This window comes from Staurois parvus, unplaced genomic scaffold (genome assembly GCF_062004578.1).
Source record: "Staurois parvus isolate SC_StPar_1 unplaced genomic scaffold, SC_StPar_1.0 ptg000088l, whole genome shotgun sequence".
Classification (NCBI taxonomy): Eukaryota; Metazoa; Chordata; class Amphibia; order Anura; family Ranidae; genus Staurois; species Staurois parvus.
In genome coordinates, this window is record NW_028317884.1 from 2,792,914 (window position 1) to 2,814,174 (window position 21,261).

Here is a 21,261-nt window from a genome sequence, read left to right on the forward strand (position 1 = left end):
ATAACACAGAGAACATTATGTATGTTCCCAGCAACCAGAAGTGATATGCCCCAAGTTACACAGTAAATAAACACTGGGCCTCATGTTAAAACTTTGGAGGAAAGAAAAATGTTTGTGCCACTTATATCATAGAAGAGAAAACATTGAGTGACACTGGTATATAATAACAATAATAGAGGAAACATCCATGGGCACTGGTATATAGTAGCAATAATAGAGGAAACATCCATGGGCATTGGTATATAGTAACAATAATAGAGGAAACATCCATGGGCAGTGCTATACCGTAACAATAATATAGGAGGCATCCGGTGACATGGGTGCATAGTAGCAATACATGATGAAGCATCCGGTGAAACTGGTATATAGTAAAAATAAATGAGGAAGTATGTAGTAACAACAGTGTTTGGTAAAAATAAATGAGGAAGCATCCAGTGACACTGGAATTTAGTAAAAATAAATGAGGAAGCATCTAGTGATACTGGAATATAGTAACAATAAATTATTAAGCATCCAATGTCACTGGAATATAGTAACAATAAATGAGGAAGCATCCATTCACACAGGTACATAGTAACAACATATAAGGAAACATCTAGTGACACGGGTACATAGTAACAATAATGAAGCATCCAATGACACTAATAATAAAAATAAATGAAAAAGAATCCAGTGACACAGGTATATAGTAACAACAAATGAGGAAATACCCATTGACACTGGTATATAGTAACAATAAATGAGGAAGCATCCAGTGACACTGGAATTTAGTAACAATAAATGAGGAAGCATCTAGTGATACTGGAATATAGTAAAAATAAATGATTAAGCATCCAATGTCACTGGAATATAGTAACAATAAATGAGTAAGCATCCAATGACACAGGTATATAGTAACAATAAATGAGAAAGCATCCATTCACACAGGTACATAGTAACAACATATAAGGAAACATCCAGTGACACAGGTACAGAGTAACAACAAATGAGGAAATACCCATTGACACTGGTATATAGTAACAATAAATAAGGAAGCATCCAGTGATGGGTACATAGTAACAGCACATGAGGAAACATCTTGTGACGTTAGAATTTAGTAACAATAATTGAGGAAGCATCTAGTGATACTGGAATATAGTAACAATAAATGTTTAAGCATCCGATGACACTGGAATATAGTAACAATAAATGGTTAATCATCTGATGACACTGGAATATAGTAACAATAAATGGTTACGCATCCAGTGACACTGGAATATTGTAACAATAAATGGGTAAGCATCCGATGACACTGGAATATAGTAACAATAAATGTTTAAGCATCCAATGACACTGGAATATAGTAACAATAAATGAGTAAGCATCCAGTGACACAGGTATATAGTAACAGTAAATGAGGAAGCATCTAGTGGCACTGGAATATAGTAACAATATAAGAGAAAACATGTCATTACACTGAGACACTGGACTTAGATTAACATTGAACCACTTGGGAGTCATTAGCAATCTTCCTGCAGCACTCTAGTCCTGTATTTTTATAAAGAAGTAGCAGTTCAGTTATTCTTACACGTGGTGTCACTAGAGACCACGACTTTCCTTGAACCTGACCTTCCTCTCCATTTCATAAGATGCACTTAATGACATTATGGGGTTGATTTACTAAAACTGCAGAATGCAAAATCTGGTGCAGCTGTGCATGATAGCCAATCAGCATCTAACCTCAGCTTGTTCAATTAAGCTGTGAGAATAAGGCTGGCCATACACTATACAATTTTCTTTCAAATTTCTGTCCAATTAGCTTTCCTTTAGCTTTACCTTCAACTATGTAGTGCAAGGGCCTGCCTAATTGGATACAATTGAAAGTGTTGTTTAGGTTTGACCTCATATTATATGGTTTTTGGTAAATCTAAAGCAAAAATCTAAGGAAAATTGTATAATGTATGGCCAGCCTAAAACCTGGAAGCAGATTGGTTTCTGTTCAGAGTTGCATCTGATTTTGCACTCTCCAGTTCAAAAAAAAAAAAAAAAACCCTATACATTGATATTCTGGGTTATACCCATATTGGATCCAGTGTTTTTAAACGGCAGCAGTGAGAAAACTTTTCAAAGATATGATGTTGTTCCATGGACCGAGAGTCAGTTATACTATATTATAACTTTGTATTTATAGGTGATGGATGGAACGCAGCTATTTGTGGAGCTATCGGGAAATCTTATTCCTTTGAAGAAAGCAACGCAGCAGAGGAGTTTTACTTTCCAGGCATTTAAAGAGAACAGGCTTGCACTGCCCATTAAGGTGACACCTTGTGACTTATTTTGCTGTCTAAAGTCATCCGTATCAGAATGCATGGTAACATAGCTATTAGAAGTTTTGAGATAGATTTGAGAGTTTCTGGAAAAGTTCAAGAGGAGCCTGTGATTGCTATTCTGTGCTGATGGAGGATTGTTTGTTATCTATTATTTAATTGCCAGGAGTGGGTTTGCTGTCTTCATTGTTTCCCAGAGCAGCAAGAAATATACCTCTGTCCATTCCCCTACTGGGCATCAGTGCTCCAACACCCTCCAGCCCTGTTGCTGCTCATGTATTGCCTCCGTGGACTCAGGCTGTAATATAATTGAAGGAGTGATACATAATTCATGCAGTGCATATATAATGCATGTTGAGTGGTCAGGTGAGAAACCCATCTCTGCGTCCTTTAGAAGGAAACTGCCAAAGGCTTGATTATCACCGCACCTCTCAGAGAAGAATGCATCTGATGGTGGTTGCAAGTCTTCCCATTAATCTCATGCCATCCCATTTGTAGTTTCCCTTCTGCATGTAGCCCTGTCCTTGTATAACCCCTTCCACAGTATAAACACATTTGTCTTCCTAAAAAGTGGTAGTTGAACACAGGATGTTACCTCTAGCCAGTTTAAGTTACATATGCAGATATTTCTATGTCAGAAGCTTTCCTTACATTTGGAGTGCAATTAGAGTATGTGTTAGGGCAAAGTCTAAAAAATAAAATAACAGTTCAGTACATGACTCCAATGCATGCAAATTCCCCTAGATTATATCTCTTTCAACTAACTACAGGTAGAGAAAAATACCAGGCAATCTAGCCAGAAAATTATTGAGCACTTACTTTCTGAAGTGGGCTGACAACACTGCCTCTGCCATATTGAAACCCCAAGCATTGTTGTCAGCCCTGCCAGGATTCTCTCCTGCTGGACTAGCGAACACCTACTATACCTCTCATTATCCCAGTGCTCAGCAACTCATAGTACTCATTACCCTACCATACCAGTTGCCGCCTGGTTTCCCCTCTCTCCTGGTATTTTGGGGGCACTGGTTTGTCAGCCCACTACAGAAAGTTAGGATCTGACTTCATTTCTGACAGGATCCTCATGATCAAGACTTTTTAATGGCTTCTTATTTTCATGAAACTGTACATGTACTGTAGTTTTTTTTCTTTTTTTTGTTAATACATGTATCAGTGGAATGTTTATGGAGACATATTTTTGAAGCATTCATTGCAAAGTGTATTTCATAGATTAAAAATAGAACTTAGTTTCGGCAACCTTAAGGCCCTGTTCACATATCGCGTAGCTGGAACGAGCATTCCCACTCTCAATATTTTAATTCTATCCTATTCTGTCTTGCAGCAGTCATGGCAAAATCGCACTGCATTTGGGGTGTCATTAGGAATAATGGCACTGAAAATTACATTGCCTGTTTTTCTGCGATTTGCAATCGGGCGATTCTGCCCACAGTTCCAAATTGCCTAATGTGAACGGGGCCCTATTTATTGTATGTTATCATAAACATATAATACCAACAAAAATATACTGTATTTCTATAATATCCTTCACTTATGCTAAAAAGCACCACCACATCCACAGTATTTACAATGAAGGATTCTGCCTCCAAAATTAGTCAATCAGTGTATCAGGTTGAATGCAACAATTAATCACAGTGCAGTAATTAGTCACATACTGTATCTAGCTAAAGTGCAAAAATCAGCATAAATATAAATCCATCAATCCTAAAGCGCAGTATAATATGGCAACAAAAATAAAATATATACCGTATGTATAAAGTGCCGATAAAGTAAAAAAAAAGTCCTGTACAGTCCAGAAAATATATGTATTTTAAATCCTCCACAAACAACTCAGATTGTAAAGTGTAAGGAAGCACCAGTCACTGATTTATGAAATGAATACTCACCAGAAAATGTGCTATGAAATGTGTACCAAGCTTATAACATGTCATAATAGTAAGGTATCATCCACGGTAGCCTATGCATCCATCCACAATACTCTCCTCTCCTGTTCCCAGCACCTATCTAAGCTAAAGCAAATAAAGCTCACACCGGAGCTTTATTTAAAAAATAGTAATAGTGTAGTATTTATTGTACCATGAGAATCACATATAGCACGCCAGACAAACAGACCGATATAGCAATGCAAAACCGCAGTAACTGACATAGAAAGGCACTGCTGACTGATATCATGCAGTGGCGTGACATCAGCTCTAAAGTCTCTGCCCAACACACGTTTCAGCCAATAGGCCGTCTTCAGGGTTATACTTTCCAATATAGAATTTTTGCACTCACATTTTACTAATTCTTTCCCATTTGTTTAACAGACCTGAAGTGTAGTATTCTAGGAGAGCTTTTACTTTTACCTTTACATTTAGTATAAAGATATAATCTCCCTTACTCGTATATGTGTATATTATTATTATACAGTATTTATAAAGCGCCAATAGTTCGCTCAGCGCTGTATATGTGTATGGCTCTTGTGTTTAAAGTTTTCTTAAAATGTGTGTGATCTCTCAGGTGCGGGACAGCAGTCGGGAGCCATGCGGGTCTCTGTCCTTCCTCCGCAAACCCATGAAATATGAACAGTCCCAGCAAGTGCTCTGTCACCTGAATGTCACAATGCCACAGTACACACAGGTGAGACAAACACTCTACTTATATCAGTGCTGTCTAATTGTGAACATAAACCACATCAAATGTGTAGATTTTTCAAAAGTGTAAATGAATGCAGGTTTTTGGATTGAGAACCAATCCAGGCTTCTGCTTTTGACAAATATGTGAACTCGACAACGTTTAGATTAGGACATTATGTAAAATGCAATATATAGATTACATGAGAGTGCTGGATCACAATCTGCAAAATCTGTAGTTACTAAATTTATCATAGATGCCTTACATATCCCAGCACACAATATTTATAAAGCTTTAAATAAGGGCAAGAATCTTTATTTTCGGCCATGTGATGATCATTTTTCAAATATCTGATACAGCTGAAAACAACTGTCACTTTTTTTTTTTTGGTTTTGGATAGTGGGAAGGGATTAGAACTCTGGTCAGGTTGTATTTTCTGTCAGTGCACTGGTAGGGAAATTAACCCTCTCTTAGTCCTGTTTACTGTTATCATCAAGAGTGAAAAAAATCCCATATTTTGGGCTCTCACCAGAACAGGAATACACATGAAACCGTCCAGTGGGGACACTGGTTCTAGTGACCCTGGTGACAACCAAAGATCCCCTCACTTACTGTTTTGGCTATTGAATAAAAAGTGAAGGTAAATCTTCCCAGTGGGACACAGATGGCAAGAAAAAAATCAGGGATTATAACCCTCCTTTACTCTATCCAAATTTAGTTGTACTTTATTGCCTTCCTGGCTCCCATTTATTTTGCTCTTCAGTTCTTCAGGCTATATCTCACTTCAGGGCTGCTGTAAATTAGGAGATCTCTAGCCTGCTGTTGATTAACGTATGTGTCATTTAGACAGTAGATGAACACAGTAAAAAAGTACATACTGATAATCACAGTAAGTTTTCTTCTACCTTCCTCACAAAGCATTGGATGCAAGCTATGATGACAGCCAGAATGTAAGACATGGCTCCAGTAAACTCTAAAAGTATGTGACTATGTGATCTCAAAACAGGACTAGGTACATATTTGTTGATCTTGGCGCAGCCTAAGAAAACTTTATTTTTTAAAAATTTTGATTACCATGGTACAGGATTAAAACTTATGTTCGGTTTTAAATGCTGTCTGTGTCCCCTTGAGATTTTTTTTAGCAAATGCTAAATACTGTGTATATACCCACTGAGATGCTAACCCTTCCATACCCGATTCAAAACAAGGATTTCAAAACGTGGTATAGATCAGGGGCGAACTGACCATTTGAGCACTCGGGCACTGCCCGAGGACCCGGGGTCAGTAGGGAGCCCCATGAGATGCCCCTGATACCTTTCATTGGCTTTTTCAGAGGCTTTTTTGGGTGCGGGTGAGGACACAGGGGCCCCATGATCCTCTATTGCCCGGGGGCCCCATGAGTTGTCAGTCTGCCCCTAGTATAGATATGCCTTTTTGAAAAATCTCAGAAGGCAGATAGTCCATATACAAGACAAAAACATAGGTGTCATAAGCATGGTAGGTACTCCTGCTACTATAAGCTGAAGCAACCTACCATAGCAGCTGCACATTTTGATTATTTCCATGGTCTTGGTCAAGACCCGGGATATGGTCAAAATGCATAATACAGTTGCAAATAAGTATCCTACCTTCCTCTGTTCCAGCCCCAACTTTATCATTTCCTTTTCTTATAGTTGAGTTTCTTGAGTTGTGCTCAAAAGTTTGCATACCCTGACAGAAATCATGAAAGTTTGGCATTGATATTGAAAATATAACTGATCGTGCCAAAAAAAAATTTTTTATTTAAGGAAAGTGATCATATGAAGCTATTTATTATCACATAGATTTTTGGCACCTTTTAAAATCATAATGATAACCGAAATCACCCAAACAGCCATAATCAAAATTTCCATACCCTGGAATGTTTGGCCTTGGTACAGATACACAAGGTGACACATACAGGTTAAAATGGCAATTAAAGTTTAATTTCTCTCATCTGTGGCTTTCTAAATTGCAATTAGTGCCTGTCTATAAATGGTCAATGAGTTTGTTAGCTGTCACGTGGATGCACTGAGCAGGCTAAATACTGAACCATGGGGAGCAGAAAAGAACTGTCAAAAGACCTGCGTAACAAGATGATGAAATTTTATAAAGATGGAAAAAGATAAAAAAAGGATATTCAAGGCCTTGAATATGTCAGTCAGTACTGTACAATAAAGTATTAAGAAGTTGAAAATTCGGGAATATCTTGATACCAAGCCAAGGTCAGATAGACCATGAAAGACTGCAGCTTCAACTGCCAAAAGAATTGTTCAATATACAAAGAAAAACACACAGGTAACCTCATTAGAAATACAGACTGCATGGGAAAAAGACTGTGTGGTTGTTTTAAGGAGCACAATATGATACTTGAACAAAAATAAGCTGCATGGTTGGTTTCCAGAAAGAAGCCTTTACTGCGCTAATGCCACAAAAAAGCCCGGTTACAATATGCCCAACAACACCTTGACACATTTCACAGCTTCTGGAAAAATGTAATATGGAGTGATGAGACCAAAATAGAGCTTTATGGTCACAACCATAAGCGCTATGTTTGGAGAGGGTTCAACAAGGTATATAGCGACAAGAATACCATCCCCACTGAAATATGGTGGTGGCTCACTGATGTTTTAGGGGTGTGTGAACTCTAAAGGCACTGGGAACCTTATGAAAAAAAAATGGCAAGAATATTCAGCAGGTTATCGGAAAATGGTGGCAGACAATTTGCATTCTTCTGCACAAAAACTGGGCATAGGGCACTCTTGGACTTTCCAGCACAACAATGACCCTAAGCACGAGGCCAAGTTGACCCTCCAGTGGTTACAGCAGAAAAAGGTGAAGGTTCTGGATTGGCCATCACAGTCTCCTGACCTTAATATATATCATCAAGCCACTCTGGGGAGATCTCAAACGTGTGGTTCATGCAAGACGACCAAAGACTTTGCATGACCTGAAGACATTTTGTAAAGATGAATGGGCAGCTATACCACCTGCAAGAATTTGGGGCCTCATAGACAACTATTACAAAAGACTTCCCGCTGTCATTGATGCTTAAGGGAGCAATACACAGTATTAAGAACTAAGGGTATGCAGACTTTTGAACAGAGGTGATTTCATTTGTTTACATGTTGCCATGTTTTGTTTTATGATTCTGCTATTCTGTTATGACCTACAGTGGAATATGAATCCCATAAGAAATAAAAGAAATGTATAATGCCTGCTCTGTCAGTTTTTCTGTAGAAAATAGTACATACTGTATATTACCAATTCTCCAAGGCTATGCAAACCTTTGAGCTCAAATGTACGTCTTATTTTATGTCACATGTAGCTGTTATAATCTATCTGTTTTACAGTGTGTTAGACTGTTGTGGCAGCATACCAGTCCTTTTTTATTTTAACCAAGCATTTGGTTTTACAGAGTGGCAGTGTTTGTATTACCGTATTTTTCGCTCCATAAGACGCACCTGACCATAAGACGCGCCTAGGTTTTAGAGGAGAAAAACAAGAAAAAAATATTCTGAACCAATGGACTGCAGACATAGTACAGGAAGTGACCAGACACTGCGGACATGGTACAGGAGATGACCAGAGACTGTGGACATAGTACAGGAGATGACCAGAGACTGTGGACATAGTACAGGAGATGACCAGAGACTGCAGCCATAGTACAGGAGATGACCAAAGACTGCGGACATACTACAGGAGATGACCAGAGACTGTGGACACAGTACAGGAGATGACCAGAGACTGTGGACATAGTACAGGAGATGACCAGAGACTGCGGACACAGTACAGGAGATGACCAGAGACTGCGGACATAGTACAGGAGATGGACCAGAGACTGCGGACACAGTACAGGAGATGACCAGAGATTGCGGACACAGTACAGGGGATGACCAGAGACTGCGGACAGTACAGGGGATGACCAGAGACTGCAGACAGTACAGGGGATGACCAGAGACTGCGGACAGTACAGGAGATGGACCAGAGACTGCGGACAGTACAGGGGATGACCAGAGACTGCAGACACATTACAGGAGATGGACCAGAGACTGCGGACAGCATAGGGGATGACCAGAGACTGCGGACACAGTACAGGAGATGACCAGAGACTGCGGACAGTACAGAGGATGACCAGAGACTGCGGACACAGTACAGGAGATGACCAGAGACTGCGGACACAGTACAGGAGATGGCCAGAGACTGCGCACACAGTACAGGAGATGACCAGAGACTGCGCACATAGTACAGGAGATGACCAGAGACTGAGCACATAGTATAGGAGATGACCAGAGACTGCGGACAGTAAAGGGGATGACCAGAGACTGAGCACATAGTACAGGACATGACCAGAGACTGCGGACAGTACAGGGGATGACCAGAGACTGCAGACAGTACAGGAGATGACCAGAGACTGCAGACAGTACAGGAGATGACCAGAGACTGCAGACAGTACAGGGGATGACCAGAGACTGCAGACAGTACAGGGGATGACCAGAGACTGCTGACAGTACAGGGGATGACCAGAGACTGCAGACAGTACAGGGCATGACCAGACACTGCGGACCTTTAGGGAGGGAGGGGGAGCGGGTACCTGAATTTGACACTTCCACCTCCGCGGAGCTCTCCTTCCTATACTGTGGGCACTCGGCTTTGACAGCCGGGTGCCCACTGCGCATGCGCGAGAAGCACTGCGCTTTGTGAATGGCCCGTCGTTTCCTGGAACCTGTCATGTGTCCCAAAAGACGCCGGACCATTCACAAAGTGCAGTGCTTCTCGTGCATGCGCAGTGGGCACCCGGCTGTCACAGATGCCAGGGCGGGAAGAAGCCAACGCGGGAAGACTACAGCGCTGGACCGAGGAACAGGTGAGTTCCTGCCGCAGAGAACAGCTGAGCGGCCGGCCCGGTATTCTGACATGGTGGCGGCGGAAATACCGGACCGGCCGCTTTATATTCGCTCCATAAGACGCACTGACATTTTCCCCCCTTTTTTGGGTGGAAAAAGTGCATCTTATGGAGTGAAAAATACTGTAATTTATATATTATATAGCTCCTTTTGTCTGTGTGCCATGTAATGAGACTTCTTGACATGTAAAATTAATTACCAGTAGCTTCTAACTGTAAATAAATGCGTACCAGAAACTCCCTTGGCCTGTTAAATAACTAAAAATACTTTCACAAGTGTATTTTATGTATTGGCTAAAACTCTGTGCTGTTAACATGAATTTGCTTAAGCAAGCAGACATACCATCTTAACCTCCCCTAGGGAATATGTACTACAGTTTGAGAACGTATGCATAATAACAACAGAGAAAAGAGCAATGTGGGAAATGCTGTAACCAATAGCACCAACTAACCTTAACTTATCACCAATCCGACTTTAGTAGTAGAGTTTTGATTGGTATCTAATCATTATTACGCTTTGTATATCATTAATACCCTTTCTGACTTGCTTTACTAAAGAGGCCCATAAATGGTGCCATGCTGAAGAACTGTGAAGTTGTCTAAATCTGAGTTTTGTTGTCACAGACTCCCGGCAGCCTTGACAGAAGGAGGACATTGACGCCACTGGCCCTGAGAGAGAGATATAGCCTTCTGAATGACAGCATAAGAGGTGAGAGAATTGATGATGCGTATGAAAGGTGTAACAAAATCAAGGGCAGAGAACTGATGCAGGAGTAGTAGACATTTAGAAAAAGACCGGATAGCTAATGAAGGGTGACAGGTGCAGAATCGTAGCAACATAACTGATGGCTAAGGAAAGACTACAGCCATAACTTTTTTCTAGTTTTAAATTGAGAGGGTTAGAAAAAATGTTGTGTTTATTGCTAATGGTGTCTCTCTTGGAGAGGTTTACTCTCACTTTCTTTTTAGTAACAGACTAAACAGGTGAGATCTATGGGGGACACAAATAAATTCGACATGGAGAGCAATTAAAATGTTGTTTCTTAAAGTAGAAAGTTGGGGTGGGGGTTAGAATCTCTGTCAATTGCCGTTTGTATCATTTCCCGTCCAGGTGGTAAGTATCAGACAGAACAGTAAGTAAGGCAAATCTCCCTAGTTCAAGGGTTTAAATTAAACTGAGCCTTAATAGCAAAAAAAACAATTACTAGGTGTGAGTGCTGGCTTATTAAATTGAAATGTAACTAATGTACATTAGCTCTTGTGTTGAAATCCATCTTTCTATGCATTGGATATCTTCTTTCACTGCTCTGCCTTTAATGGCGTGACTTGATTGGCCCTTGTGTGTTCCTGTACTTTGTCCACCATCATTGCCCTGTGCAGTTCTCTCCTGTTTCTTTGGCTTCTCCCAGTCTGCTTCTTCCTGTCTTACAATGTCTCCTTCATCTTTCTGTCATTCCAGGTTCTCTTAGTGGAACTGAACGTGTTGACATGAAGATGGCTGTAATATCAGAGCATTTGGGTCTCAGCTGGGCTGGTAAGTACAATAATAAATTATGTAAGCTGTTGTCACTAAGTCCATCCAGAATTATACACATTTTTGCATCTCTGGGCAAAATGAAGAGGCTTAGACTTATGCAATAGCTTCTGCTTGCTGCAGCCCATTGTTTTGGCAAACTACCTGTATGTAGTTTCAGATTGAATGATTACAATGGGAACATGATGTGTGTCTAGGAGTGAAAATAGGGGCATTCTGGTTCTTCAGTTCAGTCATGGCACCTGTGTGCCATTTCCTATCTTTCTGAACAACAATGGTCAGTTGGCTTCTGTATATCCAGGGAAATGTTGCTATGATGATGGTGCTGCATCACTGCATTCTGATGTTACCTGTGTACAGGAGCAGACAGATCATTTGAGAAAAATGGCCAGGGTCAAGATGGAAATCATAGTTCATACAGCCTTCATAAATATTCCAACAGACCAGATTCTTACTGCTCTGTGCAAAGCAGTGATTCAGTGGAGGACTTCTTGGTTCATTTTGTCTTTCCTTACCATTACCTTCTGGGTTATGCTTTCTTGTTGGTCTCCAAGCCCTTCTCCATAGAAGCTATGGCTTCCATAACCCTCACCGTTGATGGCCAACAAGCCTGACACAGCTTATGCAGTTTAAAATAAATGTCCCTACAATATTAGGCTGTATCTGTATTATACACCAGTGGTTCTGGGTGTAGTTAACCATGGGGCATTAAGGAATGCTTTGCATCCACCCACTATACTGAATTTAGGAATAATCATCTTATTTTTGCAATATATGATGAATGAGATATGTAAATAGCTTTTGTTCTAAGAAGGCTCTGTGCTACTGTACGTTGTACTCGTTCAGCAGAGGGCTTTTTGGATTTTCTTGTCCCTCTTCACCATAAGCTTCCTCACTTTTCTTATAGACAAAATAGTTCTTATGGACAATGTAGCATGGCCGGTATTACAGGAATATTAAACCAAGTGTAAGATGGAATGCCCTGCATATTAAGGGTAAAGAGACCATATCACTGTGTGTGAACCTGGGTCACATAGACACATTTGGTCCATCTCTCCTCTGAAAACAGGGAAACAAATGGTTCTACTTGGGCATACAGAGGAACAAATCCTCATATCAGGAAGGATCCTCTGTCTCCACTGGTCATAGACTAAATGGAAATAGAAGAACTATATTTGAAAAGCTAGTGTAGACATAGTGGTATGCCTAGAATGTACATGATGGCAATTTAAAGACTTAACAGAACAAACAGGCCATCACATTACAAAGAATACCCAGACCATTTAACTTTGTGTGACACAAAGTCACAAGAGCATCATATAGCCCATCTCTCCTCTTGAAACAGAGGACTAAAGTGTCTAAGATGGAGCTAACCGTAGTATTGCACAATTCTCCATAGATAGGTGGATCCTCTGTCTGTAATGGTTTTAAGCTGAATGGAGATAGGAGAAGCTTAAAAAACAAGGCAGATATCTCTGTTTATGTCTTAGTTCTGTGACCAGGAGAAAGACAGTGAAGTTATTATTATATGTGTGTTACTAATCTTTCATTGCATCTTTAAACTGCCTCACTTTTTGCAAAAAACAAGATGCCTGCCTATAGAGCCATAGCTTAAATTGTTACTAAACCCAGGACCCTGCATTAGCTATATCCGGTCTCCCACAGTACACAGAACATGGAAATGCAACTATTTTAGTAAATATAAACTGCTAAATACCTTTTCTCATCACCAATTAGAGCAGTCTTATGACTTCTATCAGTGTCCACCAGAGCACTGGTTAAGGCTTGTAGGAGTTTTCATTCTCCACTCACTGACCAATGAGGCTGCAGGACCCCTGACCTTCTGTCTGGACCATGCTGATTGGCCCTATGCTGATCTCGTGCACTCTCCCAAGAAAAAAAAAAACTCTCTAGGAATACACACCAAACTGAACATGTTCAGCTTGCCCCAAGGCTTTGTTCTATCAGGAGATGAGTTAGGGACAGTGGAAGAAGGGGAGAAAAAGACAGGATTAAACATCCTTTTAACACAATGCAGAGGATTAACCCCTTAAGTTTTCACAGTGAGTATAACAAGCATGCTTTTCTGCATATACAGACTGATTTTACTGTTGTGGGTTTAGTAACACTTTAATGTTCTTTAAAGTGTATCTGCCAAAGCTAAAATTTTGGCTCAAGTAGGCAATGGTTCTTTTTTGCTGTCTGCATACTGTTGAGGAGTTTCCCTTTCAATTCCTATCACAGAGACAACGTTGTCAGCAGAACAGTTGTCCACAATGGAAGAATTTCCCTCACCTTCAGTAAAATCATGAAACTCTTCACATTTCTAGCACCTTGGCTAACATGACTAATAGAGAGGTTGAAAATCCCCAGCTGGGACACAAACAACAAAAAAAAAACTCAACATAACTATGTGCAAAACTAAAAAACTATTTTGGGTAGACATTCAATGCAACTGCTATAAGATACGGTGCCTAGTGTGGTTATTATGGACAGCAGTAAAGGTCTAGCCTATAAGTTGTGATGACAGGTGGATAATCAAAGATTTCCTTGAACGTGTACCATATGTCTAACAGTATTTACAAGATCAAATTATGTTACATATGCTTCTGCTGAAAACTGTGCTGTCCCACATCCTCCTCACATAGCTGTGAATATAGCTACTTAATCTAGCTGTTGTATCTCCTTCCGATGTAATTGAGAACAGTATTACTTGAACATTACTGATGTTGTTATCACCTATGACAGAACTTGTAGACTGCTGTCATCTCTCTCCTTACCTTGTCTGGTATGTGTCATTTTCCAGCCCTTGGTTGGGGGAGATCTGAAGTCCCAACGCACAATTGTTTTCATGTATTGGGTTTTACATTTGTGGAAATATATGAAAATTCTCTAACAAATAATGAAGCAGATTGGGTTTAATTAGTAGGCCTATGTACTGAGAATCTGTGCCAGGATGCATAGGTTTTTTAGAAGAGCCTAGTAGTTTGCCAGTCTCTGGGGTTGATAAACTGTTTACTTTGCAAGTGCAGTTGCCTTTTGCAAGTCAATTAGCTCCAGAGCTTAGTGAATGAGGTGAAGCTCTGATGATTTTCAGAGTCATGTGCAAGCATAAGATCTGTTTTGGGTATTCTGCACATGATTAGGTATTCTGTGCAAAGTGACTATTCCACATTCACTAAGATCTGAGGAAATATCCCTTGTGGAATGCAGCTGCACTTGCATAGTGAACAGTCTACTGTGTTTGCCTTTAGTAAATCCCAGGTTATAGAGGAAATGCAGTGCACTTGTCACTTCCTTGTGAGCTGAACTGAAATAAGAAACAATGTTCTCATCATTATAAAAGCTATCTTTTGTAAAGTACAAATTCCCCCACCCACCATGTAATGGAGATGATGTGAGGCAGATGTGTTTGTAGTCCAAATCTAGAGAGCAACCTAGTGACAACAATGGCTCCTTCATACATTCAGTGGAGGAGTGAGCCTTGTCACTCTATAGTGGGAAGTGTGTTATTCACAAGATTTTTAGCTAAGAAAGAGCCTGAAAAAAAGAAAACTAAGGCACCACTTTTAAAGGATAAGTTTGCCTTTAAGAGAAAATAATAAATGCACATATTTTTGTTCCTGTACACTCTCCCTCCAGCTTTTTGTATGTACCTCTATATGGGCCTTCAGGTAGAAAGCTGGAGGAAGAGTGAATGGTCTATGAGCGCGCTGATCAGCACAATTGCAATCCATTGAGAACTACAAGACATCTGCCGCACTGGAAGATGGGACTTGTAGTTTCTTTGTTCACAGATCCCTGTGAATGAATGCTGTGGCCTGAAGAACCCCTGACCACTGTCACAGGGGAGGGCGGGATGAGAGGCAGTGTAACATCTAACATGTTCAGGTGTAACATTCAACATGTTGCAAAGGTGAACTTAGCCTTTAAAGTGGAACTTCAGTCAGAAAATTAAGTTCTGCTAGATGACTTCAGGTTGGCCCCTTTTGCAAGTATAGCTATGTAATACATTAAAAAATAAGTGCCTATACTGTTTAAAATCCAGTAATGCTGTATCTCTTCCTGCTGTGCACATGCTCAGTTTCTTTCTATGTTTCAGCACTGTGCCAAATTTGTAGAGGTCTATCTGCTGACAGCCTAAAAATGTAATGCTGCTCAGGACTCAGGGCTTCAGCAAAATACCAGCCTCCGCCACTAAGAACAGGAACAATGCTGGAGGCAATTTACAGCACACACTAATTTTTGTAGCATAATTATTAATTTGGAATGTGTTTCTTGTTAAACAACATTATTTTTTATCAAGTTGTTATGGGTAAAGTTCCAATTTAAGGACTGAACTGGTGTCCTAACCCCTCCAGTCCCTGTAGGACCATAGAATGGAGTATAACATACATTAAAAATCAATGTTTATAGGATAAATGTTAGTGTATATTTTATTGATATGTAAATCTTTTAGCCTAACATAGCCCCTAATTCCCAGTTATGAATGTGACTTTGTCCTGTTTACAGAACTGGCTCGTGAGTTGCAGTTTGAGATGGATGACATCAACAGGATTCGAGTGGAAAACCCAAACTCCTTGTTGGAGCAGAGTGCGGCCTTACTGCATCTTTGGGCATCGCGGCAAGGTTCTAATGCAAAATGTAGGTACACTTAGAACCATTATTCTACCTGCTGGGGCTGAACATTGTCCTGGGAACTTCTCTCAATTTAACTGAGAACACTGCTTATCCATATCATGGAGACCCCAACCTGACTTATTGATGTCATTCCTACCTATTAAAGCAGCAAGTTGCATACTGGTTCAGCCTGGCTCATTTTTGCCTTGGGTACATTAAGATGAGGTAGAGTTGAACCAGCTCCATGTTTACAGATTATGGGATGGAGACAACAGAAAATCAATACATTTTTAATACAACTTGTACATAAATATTTTTTCCTATGAAAAGCTGTTGATGAATTATATGTAAAAGTTTTAAAAGTAGTTTGTAAAGGGGTAGTTGTGTCTGTTGTATCTCTCCTCAGGCCTAGATGCCTCACTAGAATTGGCTGATACTATATACAGATGTTTAGTCTATAGCAGGGGTCTCCAATCTAAGTAAAAAGCCAGTTTACTGTCCCCCTGGCTATAGGGGCCAGACTTTGGCTAGTGGGAGATAGGGGCCAGGCTTTGGCTAGTGGGAGTAGAAAATGCCCCACCATCAGTGGGTACAAACAATGTCCCATCCTTGGTTTAATGGGAGGAAATTGGCCCCTCTGTTGGTATCAAAGGGAAGAAAAGTGCCATTGATGGTGTCAGTGGGAGGAATGGGAGAATAGTTCCCCAAGGCCAGGTAAAGGCAAACAAGGTCCACATCCGACCCCCGGGCTGTAGTTTGGAGAACACTGGTCTACAGTTTAGCTTATATGAATGGAGCAGAATTATAGAAACACTACCAGGTTTATCAAAGATGGACAATTGCTTTTTGTAGAGCAGTGTTAAATACCATTTTATTTTACATTTATATTTCACACAGTGGAAGATTTATACACAGCTCTGCGTAACATTGACCGCAATGAAATTGTCACCATGTTGGAAGGTTCTGGACGGCAGAGCAGGGGTTCAAAGGTAGATCGCCGCTACACAAACAGCGATGGATCTATTTCCCCCTCTCAGAGAAATGGTACACTCCCCTGGGGGTCATCACCAGGTATGTGAACATACAAGGTCCTGTCTAGGATTCAGTTATATTTAGGGAGTATTTACCAGTATTTGTCAATATACAGTTGGCATGGAAGCCTAGCAATAAGGGGTACTTATCTAAAGTGATATGCATTAGAAGATAGATAGATAGATAGATAGATAGATAGATAGATAGATAGATAGATAGATAGATTTTTAAGGGATGTCCCACACTGTATTGCTGCACTTTGTGCAGTCCCTATCCTTATGCTGGTGACACACATAGCAAAAAACATCAATCTGTCAAAGTTTCACTTAAAAACAATTACCTAATTACAAAATTCTCCATTGGGACCAGTCATTGTAAATGAAAACCATTGCTAATCAAACTGTTTGTTGGTTCAGTCGACTCATAAATAGTATGGTTCTTTTATTAAAATGATTGTTATATAAATCAATTGTATCATGACTTGTACTTCAGTTATGTCAATGAGGTTTTTCATTTGTGTGTGCCTTCTGCAAGGATTGGGGGGGGGGTGCATTTTGGGATGCCAGTTTGTGGCAGAAATCATGGTGCAGCAGAGGTATTGGCACCGCTCATCTCAGCTGCTCCCAGAGAAGTGACCCACACAGAAGTATTAGCACAAGGTGGAGTGGGTCATTTAAAATAATGTAAAAAGCAAAACCTCAATGAAGTTGTACTGCACTCAAAAAACAAGTCTGGGAACTTAAAACGGAAATCTGGGAAAATAAACTTTGATTTAAAAATATTCCTCAATAGCCACAAATGATACAGTTGTGTTCAAAATAATAGCAGTCAGACATCACTAACCTGATCAATCACTTTTTTTGGTAGAAATGATATTTCTACATGGCAAATAATTTACTAGCAGGTGTAGTAGAGTAATAGAAATCCAACAGACCCAACAGTCATGACATGCATGCTGCTGATTCTGTGTAATTGAATCACTAATTGAAGGGGCATGTTCAAAATAATAGCAGTGTGGAGTTCTATTAGAGAGGTCATTCATTCTTTGAAAAACAGGTAGCAAATATTGCCCTTGTTTAAGGAAGGAAGGCAGCAAATGTTGTACATGCTGATTACAGTGCATTTCTCTCTGAAATTCTGAGAAAAATGGGTCGTTCCAGACATTGTTCAGAAGAACAGCGTATCTTGATTAAAAAGTTGATAGGAGAGGGGAAAACATATAAAGAAGAGCAGAAAATGATAGGCTGCTCAGCTAAAATGATCGCAAATGCTTTAAAATGGCAACCAAAACCTGAAAGATGTGGAAGAAAGCGAAAAACTGCCATTTGAATGGATAGAAGAATAGCCAAAATGGCAAGGACTCAGCCAACAATCAGCTCCAGGAAGATCAAAGAAGGTCTAAAGTTACCTGTGAGTACTGTTACAATTAGAAGACGCCTATGTGAAGCCAAGCTATCTGCAAGAAGCCCCCACAAAGTCCCACTGTTGAAAAAAAGACATGTGCTGAAGAGGTTACAATTTGCCAAAGAGCACACTGACTGGCCTAAAGAGAAATGGCGCAACATTTTGTGGACTGATGAAAGTAAGATTGTTCTTTTTGGGTCTAGTGGCCGGAGACAGTTTGTCAGACGACCCCCAAACACTGAATTCAAGCCACAGTACACTGTGAAGACAGTGAAGCATGGTGGTGCAAGCATCATGATATGGGGATGTTTGTCATACTACGGTGTTGGGCCTATTTATCGCATACCAGGGATCATGGATCAGTTTGAATACATCAGAATACTTGAAGAGGTAATGCTGCCTTATGCTGAAGAGGAAATGCCCTTGAAATGGGTGTTCCAACAAGACAACGACCCCAAACACACCAGTAAACGTGCAACATCTTGGTTCCAGACCAACAAGATTGACGTTATGGAGTGGCCAGCCCAATCCCCGGATCTTAATCCAATAGAAAACTTGTGGGGTGACATCAAAAATGCAGTTTCTGAGGCAAAACCAAGAAATAGAGAAGAACTGTGGAATGTAGTCCAATCATCCTGGGCTGGAATACCTGTTCACAGGTGCCAGAAGTTGGTTGACTCCATGCAACACAGATGTACAGCAGTTCTCAGAAACAGTGCTTATACAACTAAATATTCATTAAGTGATTGAAAGAAAAGCAAAATCTTCAAACATTTTTCAGTTTATATAGTGAATGTTTGAGTTTGTAAAGAAGAATACAAACACTGCTATTTTTTTGAACAGTCTAATATTCACTTTTCAATTTTTTTAGAGGAACAACACAAATTTGATATATTTTTCTTCATGTTTTGATTTGGAATAGAATGTGTAGTGTTCCCAATGCATTTGTGTGTATGGAAATAACAGCTATTAGAAGGATTTTGAGCTTTATTCCCTTTTTTCAACACACTGCTATTATTTTGAACACAACTGTATAATCCCTTTTTGTGTGCACCAAACGCCTGTACAACTTCAAATATTACCTTACAAAAGATGCAGTGACCGCATCACTGGACTGTACTGTGCAGAAAGTAGATCAGTGGAAGAGACCCAGCTGGCTCATCTGCTACAGGCTGCCCACAGAAAACTACAGGAAGGGGCGGATTCAAGACCAGTCACCCTGCACAGGGAGAGAAAGGAGCAGTGACTGGTCATCGTAACAGGAAGCTCCTGCACAAAGGAAACATTTTACACTGATATGTAAAAAATACACAAGGCACACCAAGATTTAACTAAGAATACACATGGCTCTTGTATTCATTATTCAATATTTACTTTTCGTGGAGTTAACTTTTTCCAAGAGTGTTTCAAATAAAACTAAAACATATTCTACTTTCCCTTTAAGGTGCATTTACTATATTATTTACACTCCTATGCTAAAATTTAATGGGTGCTAACATTTCTGACATCTTTCTGAAAATACTAACTGGCTCGCTGTGCTATCCTAATCCTTTGATTTCCATGTCATCACTGTCCAGAAATAAAAGCAAGGTCTGCATGTTTGTTCAGGATCAGACTCAGAAAAATGACAGCTGGTTAACCAACATTTTCAGAAGTAGCCTGTAATGGTAGCCTCCATGTCTTTCCAATCAAAGATTTTCTTGAAGAACTCAGGTACTCAACAAGGGTTTTGAAAGGTGACAGGTAGACATATGAGGGCAGCCTGCAGAATAAAATTGTAAACAATCTTGCATGATTAGCTGAGTGTACATGTTTACACACTGTTCAGACACCCTGGCCCTAGTGTGGGACAAGATAGGGATTAGTTGGGTGGCCATAGTGTAGGAAAAGATAGGGATTAGTTGGGTGGCCATAGTGTGGGTAAAGATAGGGATTAGTTGGGTGGCCATAGTGTGGGGAAAGATAGGGATTAGTTGGATGGCCATAGTGTGGGAAAAGATAGGGATTAGTTGGGTGGCCATAGTGTGGGAAAAGATAGGGATTAGTTGGGTGGCCATAGTGTGGGGAAAGATAGGGATTAGTTGGGTGGCCATAGTGTGAGGAAAGATAGGGATTAGTTGGGTGGCCATAGCGTGGGGAAAGATAGGGATTAGTTGGGTGGCCATAGTGTGGGTAAAGATAGGGATTAGTTGGGTGGCCATAGCATGGGTAAAGATAGGGATTAGTTGGGTGGCCATAGCGTGGGGAAAGATAGGGATTAGTTTGGTGGCCATAGTGTGGGGAAAGATAGGGATTATTTGGGTGGCCCTAGTGTGGGGAAAGATAGGGATTAGTTGGGTGGCCCTAGTGTGGGGAAAGATAGGGATTAGTTGGGTGGCCCTAGTGTGGGTAAAGATAGAGATTAGTTGGGTGGCCATAGTGTAGGGAAAGATAGGGATTAGTTGGGTGGCCATAGTGTGGGGAAAGATAGGGATTAGTTAGGTGGCCATAGTGTGGGGAAAGATAGGGATTAGTAGGGTGGCCCTAGTGTGGGGAAAGATAGGGATTAGTTGGGTGGCCTAGTGTGGGTAAAGATAGGGATTAGTTGAGTGGCTCTAGTGTGGGGAAAGATAGGGATTAGTTGGGTGGCCATAGTGCATAGTGTGGGGAAGGATAGGGATTAGTTGGGTGGCCCTAGTGTGGGGAAAGATAGGGATTAGTTGGGTGGCCATAGTGTGGGGAAAGATAGGGACTAGTTGGGTGGCCCTAGTGTGGGTAAAGATAGGGATTAGTTGGGTGGCCATAGTGTGGGGAAAGATAGGGATTAGTTGGGT

General features: G+C 40.5%; 1 protein-coding gene across 9 annotated transcripts in view; it reads left to right on the forward strand.

Annotated features, from left to right (window-relative positions):
• ANK1 (ankyrin 1) overlaps positions 1 to 21,261 on the forward strand; it is a 371,616-nt gene that overhangs the window by 310,679 nt on the left and 39,676 nt on the right. For all 9 annotated transcript variants that reach the window (XR_016311732.1, XM_089670260.1, XM_089670265.1 and 6 more), the window contains 6 exons: positions 2,171 to 2,296; positions 4,821 to 4,940; positions 10,483 to 10,567; positions 11,318 to 11,392; positions 15,905 to 16,036; positions 16,910 to 17,083. Coding sequence is in view for 8 of the 9 variants with exons in the window: in XM_089670260.1 (XP_089526386.1) it covers positions 2,171 to 2,296; positions 4,821 to 4,940; positions 10,483 to 10,567; positions 11,318 to 11,392; positions 15,905 to 16,036; positions 16,910 to 17,083 (712 nt within the window). In the remaining variant the exon portion in view is untranslated. The remainder of the gene's footprint in view (positions 1 to 2,170; positions 2,297 to 4,820; positions 4,941 to 10,482; positions 10,568 to 11,317; positions 11,393 to 15,904; positions 16,037 to 16,909; positions 17,084 to 21,261) is intronic.